This window comes from Telmatherina bonti (assembly GCF_933228915.1).
Source record: "Telmatherina bonti genome assembly, chromosome: 12".
Classification (NCBI taxonomy): domain Eukaryota; kingdom Metazoa; phylum Chordata; class Actinopteri; order Atheriniformes; family Telmatherinidae; genus Telmatherina; species Telmatherina bonti.
In genome coordinates, this window is record NC_136610.1 from 7,919,054 (window position 1) to 7,941,072 (window position 22,019).

General features: G+C 42.3%; 1 protein-coding gene across 2 annotated transcripts in view; it reads left to right on the forward strand.

The window, feature by feature from the left end:
- The window catches only part of mgat4b (alpha-1,3-mannosyl-glycoprotein 4-beta-N-acetylglucosaminyltransferase B), a 177,117-nt gene extending 155,892 nt beyond the window's left edge, over window positions 1-21,225 (forward strand). Inside the window, exons 13-15 of one of the 2 annotated variants that reach the window (XM_079249740.1) lie at window positions 3,424-3,531; window positions 16,364-16,476; window positions 20,161-21,225. In XM_079249740.1, coding sequence (XP_079105866.1) covers window positions 3,424-3,531; window positions 16,364-16,476; window positions 20,161-20,184 — 245 coding nt within the window. In that variant the 3' untranslated portion in view covers window positions 20,185-21,225. The remainder of the gene's footprint in view (window positions 1-3,423; window positions 3,532-16,363; window positions 16,477-20,160) is intronic. The other variant, XM_079249741.1, reaches the window with a different exon arrangement.
- Window positions 21,226-22,019: the final 794 nt, after the last annotated feature.

Sequence of the window (22,019 nt, forward strand, 5' to 3'; positions counted from 1 at the left end):
GACCTTCCTATATCACGTCCAGGGACACCTATAGGCGCAAAAAGTGTTTCCATTACATTTTTCTGATGTTTCTATATCAAAACATCTGAAAAACCACCTCATCAGAGCGTAAAAACTTTTTAGCGATATTTGAGACATTTTTTTAAATGTAGGTGTTTCCATTAATGGTTTTTTATTGCGATATTTAGTTTTTGCGCAATTCTAGGTGTCATGGAAACACACCAAGTCACGCCACAAACTCGTTGTCAGACTATAAACACCTGAATCAAGCCTCTGTCACTAATCATGACTGTTATCAATCCCAACAGATCGTTATCACTGGAACAAACCAAGTTGTTTTTAATATTTGGAGGTTTTACAGCAGATGGATGAACCGTTTCTTTAAGATGTCACCGACCGTTGACCTTCGGAGCTTTGAAGAGCAGCTACTTGTTCCTCATCCATCCATTTTCTTAACTGCTTGTTCCAGTTAAGGGTTGTGGGGAAGCTGGAGCCTATCCCAGCAATCACAGGGTGAGAGGGAGGTACACTCTGGACAGGCCGCTAACTGTCCTTGATAAAGATAATTCTGTTGGAGCATCTGTTGGAGCAACGCTTGCTGCAGTTTTCCAAACAAAACCGCTTTCCACCTGAATCATCTCAGAAGTTTGTTCTCAGAAACTGAATTTAAAAAGGACCAAACTTTAGGGAGATATTTGATGTGATCTCTGGCTTTAGTGGAGGACCAAATATCCGTTGTCGAACATGAGAGCTTTTTATCTCTGCGGTCAGTTTGTGGTTGGTGGAGGTGGAGGCAGAGTGATGGATCACTGCCTGTTTCTCTGCTGTGGTCGGCTGTGAGACGAAGGCTGATTAACGCTGAGAGTCACAGCGGGATGATATATGGGAGGAGAGAAAGAGGAGCTCCTGCAGAGAGCTGGGCAGAGGAGGGGGGCAAAAAAAAATCAACCAACACTTAGAGGAAGCTGAGCACACAGAGAGATGGAGCAGGAAGGGAGGCGGTTTCCACGGCAACGCTGACCAGGAGAAGGGAGGGGAGGGAGATGATGGAAAAGGGCTGATTACCAGGCAGACGAAGCCATGCGTGGTGGGGGTCTGCATACGTCCTCTGATTGGAAATGTGCTGGAAGTTTTCTCCACAGAGCAGCCGCCGCCTTCCTCCAGACTGATGGCGTTCGACGGCGCCGCCGTTTCATTTTCCGTGGAGATTATTTATTAATAACTATTCAGATTCACAGGAATCTTTCAGTTTTTCTGTCTGAGACACAGAGAACCCAAAACAAAGCAGCATCATGGAAAACTGTTCAATTTTCCACATTCGGACCCCAAAATCTGATTGTTCCCGTGCAACAATGATATCATGCACGGGATGGTGTTTACGGAAACAAACAAGGAGGGAACCAGTCGTAACCAGTTGGCCAATTTGTAAGCAGGTTCTGGTAAAATGGCTGAAGAGGCGAGTTCAGTTGAATTTTGCTATGATGTCGCAACTTGGACCAACTGCTGCAACATCAGCACGGAGGAGTGTGTGGTGGGATCAGGACACCAGTCGCTTCATACAACTGGAGTTCTTCCAAAACTTTTGAATTTCAATAAATACCTTTCACACATCTGTCAACACATCGACTCAAGACTTTCTAGATGCGCCACGTTGTTCAGGAGACCCATCAACCTGAGAGAGTGAACAGGAGCGGGGCTGTACTGGTTCGCAACGGGGCGACTTATCAAACGGGACGAGTTACCACAACTTGGCTAACCTGTTAGGCATCGCCAAATCCTCAGATGCTCTGTAGTCTATGACTTTTCCAGAGCTGTGCATCATGTTCTCATGTCTGAGTACATCCAACTGCCTCTAGGAGACGATCTGCAGGAGCTCCAGAGTGACGTCGAAGTTGCATTGATGATCTGGCCTGGCAACAGATCCAATTTGCATTGGGATTAGGATCACATATCCTAAGTGGCCTAAAATTCCAATCTGTGCCTTTCAGTCTCTCATGAAAAGATTAAAAACAGATTGTACCGTAAGTACTCCCAAAGATTTTTGTTTGGACCAGAGAAAGCCTTGCTTCGACTGATTGGTTGGGGTTTATAGTGTCACACGCACATGACCAACAAAACCACCATGAAAAGCTAACGAAAAAACCTTTATTAATAAAACAAAACACAAAAAATACAATAAGATAATAAAAAATTACCGCTTACGCCTTCTGATCCAACATTTAGGAGCGTTCCTATTATCAGAAGCACATGTTTACTCGCTCCTGTCGCTTTACTAGCGCGTCATATTCCCATGATATTAATCCCTCCCTCTACCACAAAAAGTCAATGGTGCAACCAAGCGGCAACTTCAGGTGGTTTAAAGTGAAACCTGTGCGGTACCTAGAACTGCAGTTCCCCCCTCATCCACTAGGGGCTGCAAGATAGAGCAAATCTCCATAGACTCCCATGTTAAAAAGACAAACTTCACAGCAGAAATAAACATGTTTACAGCCTGGTACAAAAATCCATTTTAGCTTTTATAGGTCATGTATACCTTCATGAGAACTGTGGTGGGAGTGAATTTTTTTCTAATTTCCCCGTTTAGAAGTAATTTTATCTTGAAATTCAGCATATTTAGGGGCGTGTCCTTTTCATTGACAGGTACCCAATCTCCCGCTTCAAGAGAGAAAAACGTAAAACAACCACGGTTTTTACCCGGTTAACAGCGTGACTTAGCTTTAGCTTACTTACCTCCGTTAGCGCTGTTAGCTTCAGGCAGCTCGGAGTTCGCTCGATGTCAAACAATAATATACTCTCTCACAAATACTTCCATACTCTCTTATAGGGATATTCATACTCTCACACTACTAAACTCTCTCACAAACAATAGTATACCTTTTCACTGATACTTGTATAGTCTCATATTTACTGACATCCTTTATTGCATATACTTCTATATAAATCCAAATAACCGTGTGGAAGTAGCAAAATGACCAAAAAAGGGCATGATGTGATGTTTGAATGATAATAGTTGTGGGTGTAAGAGAGTTTGAATGATAACTAAATTCTCAGGTCATCATTGGTTATCGTTGATGAGGAAAGTAGTGGGATTACTCTAAGTATTTGTGAGAGAGTATGCTATTGTTTGAGTTCAGCGTATAATAGTGTTTTTGTGCAAGTATGATTGTTTGTGTAAAACCAAGTTTTAATTCTCTCTCAAGCAGCCTCTTATAAACATATCCACACTGACCTGCTTTTTTAATTTTTATTTTGCTTATGCTTTCTTAAAACTGTGCAGCAAGTTACGCCCAGAAACCTGATAGAGAAACAGAAGCAGCTGAATAAACAGCAGAATGTGAGAGATTTCAATATGTGTTTAGAGTCCAGTTCGTTATGGGAGACCATACTGGAGGTTTAAAAGATACAAGCAAACAAACAAATCAGCTTTTCTTTATGTTTTCCAGAACATCCAGGCAGAGAAGGAAGCTTTGACAGAAGGGAAGGAGAAAACACCAAAGTACCATCGGACTGAAGATGGATTCATCAGAATAGGTGAGATTCACCCGCTCGTCATGTCTCAAATCAGACCAATCAAATCAAATATACTTTATTCATCCCAGAGGGGAAATTTAAAGTTCAAGCCAGCTCATCCAAGGTTTGACATACAGACATGTAACATTAATACAAAAGAAGAATAGAGAATATGTGACAGAAACACGACGGGACCAATTTGAACAGTGTTTGAACTCATTGATTTCATGTAGAGGTCATGTGAACAGCTAAATCTGATCCATTGATCTGATGATGCCAATCAGATGATCTGTTAAGACATTTGCTCTGATTAGGGATGCAACGATACACTTTTTGGGAGTTCCGATCCGATATATGAAATTGGAATATCTGCCGATATTTGCCGATACCAAATCTGTTTATGTAAACGTTATAGTGACTATGGTTATTATTGCTGTTATAACTGTAATATTTCATTAGGTAATAAATGACCCATCCTTTCTGAAGTTACCTCACCAATACAAATATAATAACATTACAGATCTAACAATTTCAACAAGTTTTATTTGTATTTGGCACATTTTACCTAAATACAACTATAAATGTGGTTTTGGAACAAAGATCCAGCTTTTATTGCAGTGTTCCTCATCGCATGCAGCTCACCGACTCACTTGCGGCTCGTGAAGCAGCCACTGGCTTTCTGAAAATGCGATCTAAACAAGTCATAATAATCCTCAACGCTGCAGTTCTCTCCCCAAACAAGAGCTGCAGGCTGCTTGCAGAAACTTTGCTGTCCTAACGGCCCTAACTGACCCTGTCAGAGTTGCCAGTTCTGGCTGATTTCAGCTGCACCGAACTCCACCAAAGAGCTGCTCTGTCAGGAGCTCCGTATATATAATGAATAAGAAACGCCCACATTCTGGAGGCATTGTTGTATTTTCACCATATACTGTTGCATAAGAATGTCGTTACTCTGTGCAATATTTAGGATAACCATTCCTTGCTAAAAAAGCTGAATGTTACTGATTTGGCAGGGTTAGGATTGGATAGTTGGATAATGTAGCATGGCAACGCTTTTTTTGGGTCGTGGTAGCTCTCCTCTTGTCTTAGTATATTGAGTTGAATTAACTGTGAGGATCACTGTTTTAGTGGAACAAAAAATGTTACATTTTAACATTCAAGGCATTTATTTCTTTTAAAACACGTCCGAAGCATGTCGTCTAACACATCTGCGCTGGCTTGACTAGTGTGGTATTGGTACACTTTTATTAATACCAAGTTCACACGGTTGGTATTGAGCCAGTATCGGTACCAGTATCGGTATCGGTGCATCCCTAGCTCTGATGTCTGTGCATGTATACCAAGCCAGATCTGATTTATTTCATTTTTCCGTTGCTTTTTAACAGAAGACGTTAAGAAGTCACAACTTGAGCAGAACACAACAGAAAAACACGACGGCGGAGGCGAGAAATCTGTGTACAAATGAAGTAAAACTTTAACATTAAATCCATCTTTAGTCTGTAGATTGACAGTAACACTGTTACAGAAACCAGTCCAGATGTTTTAATGGTCTTGGTGGAGAAACGGGACAAAGTGAGGGACGAGTGTAAGACACTTCAGTAAGGACAGGAAGGAGGAAGATGATCTGACATTAATTACCAGCTGCTCTTCATCCTTTTCATCAATTTTTCAGAGTCGCCAGATCGATTCATTTGTCTCCAGTCTTTTAATCCAGTCCTTAACAGTGCAGTGTGTGTGTGTGTGTGTGTGTGTGTGTGTGTGTGTGTGTGTGTGTGTGTGTGTGTGTGTGTGTGTGTGTGTGTGTGTGTGTTAGAGTCCATCTGAGACTTACAGCATGTTGGATTGATCATGTGACTGCAGAGGCGCTCTTCACCTGCAGCTGGCAGGTCACGGTGGGGTCGCTGTGTCTCCTGTTGGACGTGGAGCAGAAGTCATGATAACCAGCAATACTAGATAATACCCGGAGATAAACAACGAGCCAGACGCTGCTCTTTATGGGGATTACAGCTGCACTTGTACCTGGAAGCATTGCAGGAATAATCCCAGTACATAAATCCTGCTGGGATTAGAGCTGTGTTCAGGTGCAGCTGAAACCAGAAGCCAGACTGGTCCTGATGGAGAACCAGACATCCTTTCATATGAAGAGGAAACCAGATCCCAACCGCAGGGGTCGGCTAATGGACTCTGCATAAATGTAATGGGTTTTAATAACCTGTAAATCTGCACAGAAAGCAGAAGAATCCCTTAATTACATCAGCTCCATCAACACATGAATAATTTATATTTATCCACAGATGCCTTTAAACTGCTCTGTTATGTCTGAAGAGACGAGACAGGAAGCCCAAACCTCACATTTTTACAACAGTTATAATAACAAACAAAATGAAAACATGTTGCATCAGACATTTCCTTACAGCAGGGGAAAAAAAATCAGTATAAACATTAAAACAATGAAATGAAAAACTCCTCAACAATCAGGAAACTGATAAAATCAGGTCTGAACTGATCCGAGGGAGCTTGATGAATCCCACAATCATGACGATAAAGAGAAACTTTAAGAGTGCAACGAGTGTGTTTCCCCTCGTATTCATGACTAAAACAACTGAGAGCTAACTGTTAAAAAATGTCTAGAAAACGTTCATGAGGAGGCGACCAGGAAGCATCAGTTGGCTCCTTTCTGTGTGGAGGAGCCACAGCTCCATCATGACCTCCATCTGGACATGTGAGCTCCTCAGAGGCCGAGCATGAGGAACACACCCCGGATGTCTCCCTCTCACCTGGGTCAGTTCGGCTACAAAGCTGGTTAGGATTCTCCCATCCAGATCAGTGTGCGCTCACGTTAAAGGGGCGGAGTTTGCGGCCTCTGACCAATCACGGACATGGAGAAACCTTGCAGAGCAGCTACCTCACTGTGAATGTCCAGACAATTAAGAATTAAACACGTCATCCAAACCAAAAGCAACACTATTGCCACGGCAACAGCCAGAAACAAATGCTGGCAGAAAATCCCCCTCTGTTGGGGCGTAAATTCATGACATCATCCCAGATTTATCCGTCAGACAAGATAAAGGACTCTGATCATGACGTTTCGGACAGAGCTGCCTTCCTTTCCTTTCTATTTCCCACTCAGTCCTGAGGTTAAGCATCCTGTACCGCCATTTGTGTTGGAATATGACCAGTCACTCCTCACCACAGTAAGCATTATTATTAAGCCTAACACTTCAGATGCAACCCTGGTGGAGCTAAATGGAAAACCACAAAGAAAAACCTCAAAGCGCTCAGCGACAAGACTTTGGATAAATCCATCCATTAAAAACTCCTTTTTACAGAAGCCTCAGATCCATATCCGTAGAACAGACAGGGCTTTATCCAAGACATCTGATATACATATATACACACACATATATATATATATATATATATATATATATATATATATATATATATATATATATATATATATATATATATATATATATATATATTATATACATATAAACATATATATACATATATACACATATATATATATATATATATATATATATATTATATACATATATATATATACATATATATATATATATATTATATACATATAAACATATATATACATATATACACATATATATATATATATATATATATATATTATATACATATATATATATACATATATATATATATATATTATATACATATATATATATACATATATATATATATATATTATATACATATATATATATATATATATATATATATATTATATACATATATATATATATATATATATATATATATATATATATATATATATATATTATATACATATACATATATACATATATTATATACATATATACATATATACATATATACATATATTATATACATATATACATATATACATATATACACATATATATATATATATATATATATATTATATACATATATATATATACATATATATATATATATATTATATACATATATATATATACATATATATATATATATATTATATACATATATATATATATATATATATATATATATATATATTATATACATATATATATATATATATATATATATATATATATATATATTATATACATATACATATATACATATATTATATACATATATACATATATACATATATACATATATTATATACATATATACATATATACATATATTATATACATATATATTATATACATACATATATATACATACATATATATACATACATACATATATACATACATATATACACATATATATACATATATATACATATATATACATATATATACATATATATATATATATATATATATTTATATATTTATATAAGTCCGGGTACTTCCCTCTAGCATGGGTCCTCCGTTGTACCTTTTGTATTAGATTGGCTTGTTCTCTTCTCTCTCCTCCTGGGTCTGCTCTCTCTCCTTCCCCCGCCGGCCACACAATCTCCATTTTTATACAGTCCCGTGAGCAGTTGCACCTGTTCCCGGTGTGTGGATTTCTGGGAAATGTAGTTTCCAGCCCCATCCACCATTTTAGACGTCAGCTGCTGGATGCGGATGTATCGGTTGTTCACTACATGACCTCTGGGGAGGTCACATATCCCTCTTCTCAGACTGGATGCCCTCAGCTGGGGGACATTAGACAAGAAGGCATCACGGTGGGACAAGGCATCTGCATTTCCATGGCATCGTCCCAGTCTGTGAACCACAAAGAAGTTAAAAGGTTGTAAGCTTAAAAACCATCGGGTCACTCTGCTGTTAGTCTCTTTATTCTTGGCCATCCACTGTAGTGGTGAGTGATCTGTCACGAATATGAACTTCCTACCCAGCAGATAGTATTTTAGCATCTCCAATGCCCATTTGATTGCGAGACACTCTTTTTACACGGTAGCATAGTTTTTCTCCCTGGGTAACAGCTCCCAGCTCAAGTACAATACTGGATGTTCCTCACCTTCGTGCACCTGCGCCAAGACTGCCCCTAAGCCCACCTCGGAGGCATCGGCCTGCACCACAAAATCCTTGTCAAAATCCGGAGCCATGAGGACTGGCTTAGAGCACAAGGCTATCTTCAGCTTGCTGAATGCTTTCTCTGCAGTCGGATTCCACTTGACAAATCTGGACTGTTTTTTGGTGGTGAGGTCTTTGAGAGGTGCAGCTAGTGTTGCAAAGTTAGGGATGAACCTTCTGTAGTAGTTGGCTAGTCCTAAGAAGGACCTTACCTGCTTTTTGGTTGTTGGTTGTGGACAGTGCTTTATAGCCTGTAGTTTAGCTTCCTGGGGCTTCACAAGACCCCGTCCGATGGTATACCCCAGGTAGTTGCTTTCGGTGACCGCCAGCTTGCATTTTGTGGGATTGGCTGTAAGCCCTGCCAGATGTAGAGCGTCCAGCACCTTCTGTACCCGGGGAAGGTGACTATCCCAATCAGGGCTGTGTATGACGATATCATCCAGATGATATAAGCCGATGCATATTCTTTGTGGGGTTTTAGTACCTGATCCATTGAAGGAAGGTGGATCCTGGAAGTTGTGGTGCCCCCACCACCTTCCTGATCCTGGAAGGTGGCGGGGGCTCCAAACAGTCCAAAGGGCATCCGCCGGTACTGCCACAACCCTCCTGGTGTTATGAAGGCTGTCTTCTCCTTGGAGGGCTTCTGTTAAGGGAACCTGCCAATAACCTTTTGTGAGATCAAGTGTGGTTATAAATCTCACCTTGCCCAAGGTTTCAATGAGCTCATCTACGCGAGGCATGGGGTAAGCATCAAACTCAGACACCTCATTCAGTTTCCAGAAATCATTACAGAACATTTTAGAGTTGTCTGGCTTTGGTAAGAGGACAATAGGACTTGACCATGCACTCTTGGACTCCTCGATCACTTCTAAGTCGAACATTTTCCTTACCTCCTCCTCAATCAGTTTCTTTTGGGCCACTGGTACTCTATATGGCTTTTGGTGGACTATTCTCCCGGGCGGTGCGGATTTCATGTTCAATTAGCGAGGTGCAACCCGGTTGTTATGAGAAGACCTCAGGATTGGCATCTACCAGTTCTTTGGCTAGTTGGAGTTGGTGTGGAGATAAGTCTGGACCGAACTGTACCAGTCCCTTGCAGGGGGACTTGCATCCTTTGGAAGCACTGTACTGAATAAGACCTCCTGCTCATGCCATTTCTTTAGTAAGTTGACATGATAAAGTTTCTGCTGCACCTCTTTCCAGGTTGACTAACTTTGTAGTTAACTTCTCCTACCTTCTCTATTATTTCAAAGGGGCCTTGCCAGTTAGCCAAAAATTTGCATTCTGTAGTGGGTACCAAGACCAGCACCCGGTCTTCCGGCTGGAACTCCCGAGGTTGTGCCTTCCTATTGTAGGCCACTCTCTGGTCGTGTTGGGCTTGTTTCCATGTGCTCCTTTAAAATGGGCATTACCGCCTCCATCCGGTTTTTCATGGCTTCTACATGCTCAATCATGGTCCCTGTGGGGACAGGGTTGCTCTTCCCAGGTTTCCTTTGCAATATCCAATAGCCCTCTGGGTTTATGGGCATACAGCAGCTCTAAGGGTGTGGAAGCTTGGGGAACTTCTCTTATAGCAAACAATAGATAGGGGAGCAGATGATCCCAGTTTCTACCATCCTTATCAATAGCCTTCCGCAGCATGGATTTTAGGGTTTTATTAAACCACTCTACTAGCCCATCTGTCTGCGGATGGTACACTGAGGTTCTGATGTGCTTTATGTGTAACAGGGCACATAGGTGTTTCATAACTGTGGACATAAATGGGGTGCCTTGGTCTGTAAGGATCTCTCTTGGTATGCCGACCCAGCTACGGAGGAGGAAGAGTTCTTTTGCTATGTGTTTAGCATTAGCTTTTCTTAAGGGAACTGCTTCGGGGTACCGGGTAGCATAGTCTCCTAACACTAGGATGTACTGGTATCCCCTAGCGCTCTTGGGGAGGGGCCCCACAATATCCATGCCAAGTCATTCAAAGGGGGTTTCTATAATGGGCAATGGGATCAGGGGGTTCCTATAAGTGGGTTTCGGTGCTGTAGTCTGACATGCTGGGCACCTTCGACAGTAGTTCTCTACATCTTTGTGCACTCCTGGCCAGTAGAACCTCTGCAGAATCCGCTCCTTCGTTTTATCAACCCCTAAGTGGGCCCCTAACAGGTGGGTATGTGCCAACTGCAGCACTGTTCGCCGGTGGGCCTGGGGTACAAGAAGTTGCTCCACTATGTGATTGGGCCTTTTTACTACCCGATACAGGAGGCCATTTTTCACAGCAAAGTGGGGGTAGGACAGCTGTCCACGCAGTCCGACCATTGTCCCCTCCAGAACCTGGATGTTTTGTAAAGCATTCACAAAAGTGGGCTCCTGTAGTTGTGCAGTTCCATACTGACCTTTCAGGCGTGGCAGTTCCCCAGGATCCCCATCGCTGTCCTCCCGCAGGTTGGCCAGTAAGCAGTCAGACTCATGTGCCTCCTCCGGTGCAATCTCTGGGCCACTTGACTCTATTGCAACCGCCTGTGAAGCCACTAGGGAAGGAGAGCATAGTTTGACCGGCTTTCTCTTCATGTTAGTTTCAGCACCGTTTCTCACTCTTCGCTTACGTGTCCGGGGGCTCTGCAGCATCCTTCTTCCTGCTTCCCCCCAAAGGAGAGGGAATGCCGGGCAGTCCCGACCAATCAGCACCGGTACAGGTAGAGTGTTCACAATGCCCACTCTTAAGGAAAATGAACCCTTTGTGGTTGTAAGGTCCACTACTGTTGTGGGGTAGTCACGAGTTTCCCCATGGACACATAACATGGCCATCCTTTCCTTATGTTTTTGGGGGACTGTGGCTAGAATAGACTCCTGCACTAGGGTTTGGGCACTACCAGAATCCAGTAAGGCCTCTAAATCTTGATTATTCACAATAACGGGGCACATAGGTCTAAAATCCTCTACCCCCGTCACCAGTGCTGCAAAATGGCCACGGGCACTACTGGCTGACTCTGCTGATGGCATAGATTCATCCATCTTTCCACACTGCCAGGATATGTGGCCTCTCTGTCCACAGCGGTAGCATTGACGAGAATCCGGACCTGACCATTGGGCCTTGGAAGTTGGGGGGCTGCCCCCTCCTTTAGGTGGACTCCGCACCCGGCGCATAGGTTGGGATTGTCTGGGGCGGCTTCCCGCTGCGGTAGGGAGACATTACCTGCTGGGTCTCGTCAACTGGTTTGGAGCATGTCAGTTGCAACTTGATACTGTTCGACGGCCTCAACTAACTCCTGGGCTGTGGTAAACCTTTGGTGGGCTATTATCTTTTTGGCCTCTACTGGCAGGGCTCTCAGATACCGGTCCATCACAAGCCTTTCGACTATTGCGGCTGGAGAGGTTTTTTCTGGTTGGAACCACTGTTTGGTCACTCTAATCAGTTCATGCATCTGCGCTGGAGGCGTCAAGCCCTTCTGGAATGTCCAGTCATGAAACCGTTGAGCCAGACTGAACTTATTGAGACCATGCCGGCTTAGTATCTCACTCTTTAATACCTCATAGTCTTGGGCTGCCCGGGGTTCTAAATCTTGAAAAGCTTTAAGTGCTTCCCCTGACAAAAAGGGTGCCAACAGTCCCACCCAATCTTCTGGAGGCCACTTTTCTCCTATGACCGTCACTTCAAAAGCATGCAGATACGCTCCCACATCATCGGAGACTCCAAGTTTGGGAATGTAGTCTCCTGCTTTCGGCCTCTGGTCCGCCCACTGTCGTAACTCCTGCTCTTTGAGGGAATTAGCTTTAGCTTGTTGTTGTAGCAACGCTGCATTAATCTCCTGTTGCGCTTTCTGGGAGTCCACCAGGGCCTGTAACAATCGGTCCATGGATGCTTCGCGTTCTCGGGTCGACAGGGCTGCGAAACCAAGGATCAACTCGTCGAGGCTTCCAGCTTCCACCTTCTACCACGGGTAGCCCCCTTCAGAAAGTAGTGCCCGTATTCTCCACCACTATAAGGTTTGGAGATCCTGGTGGTGTTTGAGGGAGGACCAATCCGTGGAAGAATTCACAAGCCAAGCCAGAACTGACAAACAAAAATTTTATTGTTCCTCTTTGTGGCTGGGTAAGCCGTCTGTCTTGAGGCCTGGTCCAGTGAGGGAGGAAATAACATAAAACACAAGGCTTCTTGGCTCTTGGGTTAACTTTCTCCAGGTCTACAATTAAATGAATATGATCCGGGTACTTCCCTCTAGCATGGGTCCTCCGTCGTCCCTTTTGTATTAGATTGGCTTGTTCTCTTCTCTCTCCTCCTGGGTCTGCTCTCTCTCCTTCCCCCGCCGGCCACACAAGCTCCATTTTTATACAATCCCGTGAGCAGTTGCACCTGTTCCCGGTGTGTGGATTTCTGGGAAATGTAGTTTCCAGCCCCATCCACCATTTTACATACATATATATATATATATATATTTCATTAAATAACTAAAAATTTGCAAAAAATATAATTTAGTAATATAAGACACGTTCTTTTCATTTAATTGAGTTGAAAGAAGGAAAAAAAAACAAAAACAAATTGGTCCTGGACAAATTAGAGCACTTTTCTGTTGAACAGTGGGACAAAATACCTGTCAACAGGTGCAGAAGTCTGACTGAGAGGAACAGAAAACACCTGACTGGAGCGGAAACATTAAAGGATTGTTCAACTAAATATTACTTCTTGAGTGATGGAATATATAATAAATTATCTTATTTGTTTGCTTTTTTAAAAATATTTCTATTAAACCAGAATTAGAAAATAATGTCATGATTTTCATGAAATTTTTATTTATTATTACTTTAGTTAATTTCAGCTTATTTTACAGGCAACTGTTTTTTTTTTTTCCTTTTTTAATGAAAGTTTGTGAATAAATAAGAACTGTATGTATATGAGCCAGTCTCTCACCAGTCTGTGTCCCAGTACTGGTTTCAAATCAAACTTTATTTCTGGAGCACTTTTCATGCCACGGGCAACACAAAGCGCTTTACAAGATAAAATCAAGTCATAAGGATTAAAACAAACAGTGGATAACAAGGCATTTAAAAATAATGAAGACATAAGCTCTTTCCACACACTCACACACACACACCCACCCACATTCCCCGAAAAACAGCATTCCCTAAATACTGTCTCTTTAACCGAATGCAGGGTAATAAAACAACTAAAAACATTAATTAAGTGATAAAATTCTGACTTCTGACGTTTAGTCATTTAGTGACAATGAGCAAATATCCTGATGGATTTTAGGTCTGAACTAAATAAAGCAGTTTTACTGAAGAACATAGCCCTGTTTTTCAGGGCTATGTTCTTGGGGGGGGGGGGGGTTGAAAAAAAGGGCGAAAAATTTAGAGTATACCCAGTTTTTGAGGTAACACCACTGGTTACCTCGACAGGAGAAAATCCAGCTTTGTAGTACAGGCCTCTGGTCTCTCAGGCTCATTCTCTCTGTTACAAACTGGTGACCATACTTGAGGTCTGGAAAGTACACAGACTAGTCAATGTCTAACGGTGCAGCTCTCTCTTCACGGCTTCCTCAGTTCTGCTGATCAGATCAGTGAATAAACACACACCAACCCACCACATGCAGGGTAAATTCAGTGTGGTGGGTATAAATAAAAACTTACAGCCACTGTAGCGGATGCAGCCGATCACAGGCTAGTGAGACTTGGATCATGTTGTACGTTCCCAATTCCTATCACGTCGGACGGTGTCTACAACAATAAGAAGAGAATGCAAATCCTTTTTTAACCCATATTTAATAGAATACACTACAAAGAAACTCAGTGCTTTACTGTTGCAGGCTAATATTGCCTCATTTTGAGTTTGATGCCTGCAACGCGCTGCAATAAGCTGGGAATGGGTGGTAAAAGAGGGAAGGTGGGCTGACGGTGTGAAGTGGTGCAGACCAGGTTGGCAAGTGACAGGAAGACACGGGGAGCTGCATTTGTATGCAATCACATCACCACAAGAGAACAAATGAGTGAAAACTGCAAAAATAAGCAGCGTCTGGCTGCATTTAAACGATAGAAGAGAGAGCAGAATTTGTCACATTAAAATATCCCTCCTAGTCAGGGCCGGATTAAAAGTACACAAGTCCCTGGGCCCAGAGCGTTCCAGGGGCCCCCTTCCCCACAGTGTATCACTGTGAATGATAGACTGTGAAACAACATTTCTAACATTTCTCACCTGATGGTACCAATAATAATACACTGGACACTGTGGTGTAACTATCTGGCCTTTATGTACATTTTGTTTCATGTCCAAACTGCTGGTGTTTTCCCTACATGGGCCCCAAGTGGGCGTGGGCCCCTGGGCCCGTGCCCATAATGCCCATTGGATAATCCGGTCTTGCTTCTCGTGACCGATTTCACCACTAGTCTGGTCTTCCTGGTCCAGTGTGAACACGCATTCAGACTCTGGACGGCTTATAAACCCAGGATCACATTTCACTAGTTCATGATTCACCGGCAGTATGAACACAAACAGACGGAAGCGAGGATGTGACGCCTGAGTCGACAACATCCTGGATATCTGCTGCTCATTCTGGACCGATTCTGCTGAAAACTGCACCTCAGTAAAAACAAAAACCATGAAAACGGCAGGAATTTATTGTTTCCTTGTGGAGAACAAGCCCTTTTGGCCCGAGCTAGTCTTCTTCATTCCTCTTGGTTAGTGGTTGTTTTGGGGAACAGCGCCCCCTAGCGAGCAGCTGTTCGAACCATGTAACATGGTTAAGGAGTCCAGTGAATCCAGATCTGAATGCATCTTACCAAACAGATTACAAACCTCACAGAGGACATTAGTAAACTCTCTGATAGACTGGGGTCCGGGTATGAAATGTTCAACACTCTGCTGGACTCCCTGCAACGCTCCATGCCTCACTGCAAGCGGCTCTTCTGGATATGGTTCCTATAGATCCAGACTGCTCACCACGCATCTCTGCGAGCTCAACACTAAAACGGACGTTTTGATCTAAAGTGATCAGCTGTGGCGTCTTCATGGTTCTCTCAGCATACGGACTGGAAGAACTGGTTCTGCTGAGGGAGCTGAATGAAAGAGCCAGACCTCCCGTCACTGTGAAGAGTAGTGGTTACATTTCCCATCAACACTATCCCATCATGCATCCACACACTGGCTGCAGTCGCGAGCTACTGCATGAAAAAATGCTGCTGAATCAGGAGAGAAACTACACTGCAACAACTCAGCCTTAAAAAACAAGAAAAAAAATATACAAAAATGAGGTAAATGTTGCTTAAAATAAGATAAATTATCTGCCAACAGAACAAGAAGATTTGGCTTGTCAAGACTTCCCAAAACAAGTAAAAATATTCCAAAAACAAGAGGAATTCTCTGGCATAAAAACTTAAGAATTATCTTACCTTTAAAAAAAATAAGCATATGTGTACTCAATTTAAGATTTTTAATCCTAATTAGATTTCAGTTTTTGCAGTGTAAAATAAAGCTCTTAAAAAGAAAAAGCTACAATGTGACGGTGGTTAGAGGACATAAACAGTTTGGCTGGTTGGGAAGTCACTTTGCTTCTCGCTGGATGAGAAAACATTTAGGAAATATTATTCAGCTTTTTTATGAAAAAACGTCAGAAAAAGCTGTTTTAAAAAGTCATTCAGTTCCATTTGAAATCTAGTCGGAGGAAATTTTATTGGCTGGTAAGACGACGGATCTACCTGCCACACTGGCTGATGATCAAACAAAGTTCTTGAAGAACTAAAGAACGAAAGAAATATTTCTCCTGCCTGTCTGTACACAACGTCACACACCTGGAACACAATCATCTGTTCATCTTCATGTCTTTCAGGGACGTTCCAGAACGGGATCGCAGAGGGAGAGGTGGACCTCTCCTTCGGGCCGCTGGAGGCCATGCGTCTCACGGTGATGACGGACTCACCGGTGTGGGTCATCCTCAGTGAGGTGAGAGGAGAGTATTCAAGTCTGAAGGGTTCTTCAACAGGTTTGGGGGACTTTACGGAGTTTCTTGTCATGAGGGCGCTCCAGGCCTCTTCTGGAGGGTTGAAGGTTTGAGTTTCTCCCTGATAACTCTACAAACTCAGAAAGTGCAGCATTGGTGATCTGATAAAAGTGGATTTAGAGACGTGTTTTTCAGTTCATATTAACCCAGCAGAGAAAAGCTCGTTTATTCAGCTAATATGGTTTGTTCATTTGCACCAACTTAAACTTTACCAGGTCTACCAGCCAATCACATGGCAGCAGGTCAACGCATTCAGTCACGTAGACATGGTGAAGAAAACTGAGCATCAGAACGAGGAAGAAAAGGAGATTTAAGTGGCTTTGAACGCAGCATGTTGTTGGTCTGAGAGTTTACTGGGATTTTGACGCACAACCATCTCCAGTGTTTCCAGAGAAGGTCTGAAGAAGAGAAAACATCCAGCGAGCAGCAGTTGTCTGGACCAGAACGTCTGCTTGGTGTCAGAGGTCAGAGGAGAATGGACAGACTGGTTGGAGATGATGGAAAGACAACAGGAAGTCCAGTCAGCACTGGTTCCAACCAGAACATCATGTCTGAACACACAACACGTCCAGCCTGGAAGCAGATGGTCTCCAGCAGCAGAAGACCACAGCGGGTTCCCTCCTGTCAGTAAGAACAGGAAACTGAGGCTACAATTCACACAGACTCACCAGAACTGGACAATAGAAGATGGAGAAACGTTGCTGGTCTGATGAGTCTCCAGTTCAGCTCCACATTCACATGGTAGGATCAGAATCTGCTGGAAACATCATGACAACATGGATCCATCCTGCCATCAGGATCAAGGCTTCAGGCTGCTGCTGGTGGGATGGTGGGGGGAGGTTTTCTGGTCCCAGTTTGGACCCCTTAGTACCAGTATGACATGGTTTAACCAGCACAGCCTACCTGAGTCCTGCTGCTGACCATGTCCATCCCTTTCTGAGCACAGTGTAGCATCTTCTGATGGAAACTTGCAGCAGGATGATGCACCATGTCACAAAGCTCACATCATCTCCACCATGATGATGAGTTCACTGTCCTCCAACGGCTCCACAGTCACCAGATCTCAGTCCAGCAGAGCAGCTTTGTGATGTGGTGGAACGGGAGATTCTCATCATGATGTGTTTATGCTTCATGTCAACATGGAGGAAAACCTCTGAGGAATGTTTCCACCTTGTTGGATCTCTGACAGAAATAACTGAAGCAGTTCTGGAGAGAAAAAGGGGCCAAACCTGGTACTAGCAAGATGGACCTGTAAAGTTGACAGAGAGTGTAGATCTGGGTTTAGTTCATGTTCCAGTCCAGGAACCACTTTGTGACATTTCAGAGTAAAACCACCACCATTAATCTCTGACAGTCACACTCTCTGCATGAAGCTTGAAAATGTAATTTTATGGTGTTTTTTCTGAAAAACAGCAGCAGCTTCTTCAGCACTGTCATTATCGGCTGTTTTTAAGCTATTAATCATTAAATAATTATTCCCTTTTAGCAGCGAAGCGTCGTGTTAATAAACAAACACCTGCAGAGGAAATTATATTTTCGAGTCTGAGCGATAATAAAAAGTCTGAATGTCTGGATTGTGATGGTCAGAGAGGGTTTAAATGTGTGCAGAGGCACTCGGCTGTAGCTGCTCATGCAGTTGGCTTGTTGTGTGTCTGTTGCATCAGCAGGACGCAGGGCTGCAGTGATGGGTTCATGATCCTGGTCTGATTCCAGCCGGGAACGTCTCTGCTGGGTCAGACTGCAGAGCAGGACTGTGGCATGCAAACACCGGGGCCTGCTGACTCCTCTGGGAGGGTCAGCGTCTCCCAGCATTAACCTCCTCCTCTTCCTCCTCCTCATGAATTAGTCACTGCGCATGTAATGGAACATTTCTGTCATATATAAAGGTCTTTGTGGATTTGAGCTCCGAGTATCAGCAGCTGTAATCCCAAAAAATCTTCAGGCTTTAAAACCTGGGATTATTCAGCCTCTTCTACAAACAGACGTCTAGCAGCAGCGCAGCGGTTTACTGCACATTTTACTGTAACTTATGACACCGACAGCAGCATGAGACCTACAAAGTCAGAGTTTTATTCAAAATTAAACCTAAAATACCTCAACTGTTAAAATTATATTTTTATAAACATGATAACTTTTATCTGTCTGTCCAAAACGAAAGTCACACACACTCTTGTTTCGTTAGCCCTCCTTTTATTCCAGCAGCATTTGCTGCGTCATTGTTCAGATAAATGTCACAACACTGATTTCCATCCAGTGTTGCATTCATTTTAAGATCTTGTGTTGATAACAGAGAGTCTGACGTCTGCAGAAAGACTTCTCCAGAACATCCTGAACATCAGGAGGTTCGAGTCTGGACTCTGTAGTCCAGTGTGAAGAGGATGTTTCCTCTTCCACCATCTGACTCCTGCTGTTGTCATCCTGGAGTATGTCGGTTCCATCAGGGAAGATAGAATAACCTGCTCACTGAGCATATTCAGGTTTCAGCTCATGTCAGGCTTTAAACACATGAGACTGCAGAACCGAAACCTGAATCTGGACTTATCAGACCTCTAGACCTGCTTCCAGCGTAGAGTCCGATCTTTATGCTCCCGACCAACTTGAAGCCGTTTTCATGGTTATCCACACTGATTAGTGGCTTTGTTATGGCTACAGATCTATATCAGAATTTGACAATAGTTGGATGCTTCTCAAACAGACAAACATGGTTTCCTCGAACACAAGATGTGTCTTCACACAAGGATGTTTCACAAACAACGAGCTTCTCATCGGTCGAGGTTAAATAACTTGGTGTAGCTGAAATATCATCCGTTTCTTTTTTTGTTTTGTTTTTTAAAAAAACAAAAAAAGAAACAAACAAACAAAAAAAATCATTATCATTCATTCTGACAGTCTGACCAACTTATCATAAAATATATATAAAATGTATATATATATATATATATATATATATGTGTGTGTGTGTGTGTGTGTGTGTGTGTGTGTGTGCGTGTGTATATATATATATATATATATATATATATATATATATATATATATATATATATATATATATATATATATATATATATATATATATACTACTTTTAATAAGTAATGAAACATGTATTTCTATTATATATTTATATTTTGTTCATTTTATTTAAATGTTCTTTTCTCTTTGGGGGCATTCTTGCCAAGTCATTTATTTATTTACATTTTTATCTATTTAATAATTCATTTATTCATTTATTATCCAAACCGTTTACTCTGATGAATCTGGAGCCTATCCCAGCAGGCTTTGGGTGAAAGGCGGGGTACACCCTCGCAGTCCATCGCAGGGCCTATTTATTAATGAAAAATATATTTATATGAGTGATACGAATTTTTTATATTTATTTTCTTGTCTTTTTATTCAAGTTCTTTTCATTTCCCCACGTTTCCTGTTTTTACTGGTGCTTTTATAACTGGTCTTTGTGTTTATTTGTGTGGGATAATTTCCTATTACCAGTTATGTAATATTCTCTTCTACTTACTGTAAAGTATTTGTGTTTTTCCTCCTGAAATGACCATGTTTCCTTGCAAGTGGCTCACAGATGAGGTCACAGTGTGACATGGTTTTCCTCACCTCTCATCTCTCCTCCCTTCAGATCTTCATAAAGAAAGTCGAGTGATGCTCCTGCGCCCGCTCAGCGACCTCAGCCCGGCTGACCGCAGGCCCGTCAGCTGCTGTCCTGTCTCCAGTCCCTCTCAGCAGACCTCACCGTGATGCCACAGCGCCACCGTGTGGCCGGTCCTCACCGCTGCAGGGCTGAAAGGGTCGGACTAAAACCCACAGAAACCACAGAGAGATGAAGGGGAACTGGTCTCCTGGGTTTTCCCAGCAGGACGGCGTGAAGGAGAAGCTGAAATCTCTCCTGATGATTCTGTATTTATGTGTACATACAGTAAGCTAAATGTTATCACACTGGGAATCACAGAGGCTGCCTCTGGGGAACTACCTGCTGCTTCCAGACTCTTCCTGTTTGGAGACGCTCAGAAACAGATATTTTTTACCAACCCCCCCACCGCTCCCACACAAACAGAAACGTACACGCTGTTCCCTGAACGCACCGCTGCTTGGGGTCCCCATGTTTCCCCCACGTCGCGCGGTAGTTGCCTTAACGAAGAAGCAGATCATGGTTACACAGAAACATGTAGCATCCAAGCGTACCCAGAATCCTTTGCTGCAGCTTGAAACTACTGATGAAGACAGCTGTTTTTCTTCTTCTTCGGTGAAATCTTTTCAGATCAGTGAGGCCTTGTTGAGTCCTCCTCCACATGATCCTCCGCTGTGCTCCGTCCTGCTGTACTGTGCCGTCGTTTTCCAGTCCGGAGCAACAAAACTGCTTTGTTCTTCTTCTTTTTGTCCGTATTTCCTGCAGAGACGTCGTCATGTCAGGACCTCGTCCTGCAGGGAGACTCGTGCTGCTTCCCGTCTAACAGGAGGAACGTTTCTCATAAATTGTTCCCTTTATTTTAATATTTTAATGTAATTCTGTTCCCTCAGATGAAGAGTAGGTGCCTTCAAATCATGCTGACTTTCTTTTCTTTATTTCGTTCTTTGTGTTTTACCAAAACCTTTTCTAACGCCTGCAAGGAGCTGATAAAACAGCAGACCTGATCAAGATCTGCACGGTGCCAGAGACGAGTCGAGATGACTTTGAGCATCTTTTTTTTTTAACTCTGATGGAACAGCACTTTGTATTTACATTCTCGTGACTTTTTTTTACTTGTTTTGATTGTTTGTGTGAACAGAAGATGAACAAATAAAACAGATAAAGAGAGTTAGCTGCTTTAAATAAAACACAAACTCACCAGAAAACAGAATTTTTAAAAGTCTATAAATATCCACAATAGTTTGTTTCTTTGGTGATCAAGGCCGCTTTACTTTTGACTATTTATGTGTTTCTCATTCACAAAACTTATCTCCGGCGTGTGAGCGAGAAGGAGAAGCACAATGAAAAATGAGCTCTGTCATTTGTTAGTTTAAATATCTATGAAATTAAATGATAAACAGTTTAATTTATTTAACATCCATAGAAATTTTTCTTCTCTGAACATTATATTCAGAAAAGTAAGTAAAGAAAAGATGTCGAACCTGCTGCAGTAGACGTTGGATAGAGGCGTGTTTCTACTGTGTTCCATCGGCTTCCTGTTAATGAGACTTTTTAATGAACTGAAGATCCTGATGGTTCCAGTTTTCCAGAGGAATCTGCGTCCATTCCTGCTGAATCCCAGATTCCTGCTGCTCTACCGTCCCCTGTTGCTCTACCGTCCCCTGTTGCCGTTGTCCGCTGGAAGTCATTCAGAACGAGTTCCGACATTGTCCAGCTGGTGGATTCTGCTTTTATACCCACCCCTGACACCCTCACCAGTTACCTGTTAAGACCATCCATTCATTCGTTTGTTCGTTCATTCATTCATGCATTCAATCAATTAATCAATCAAGCATGAATTTTTTTAGCTG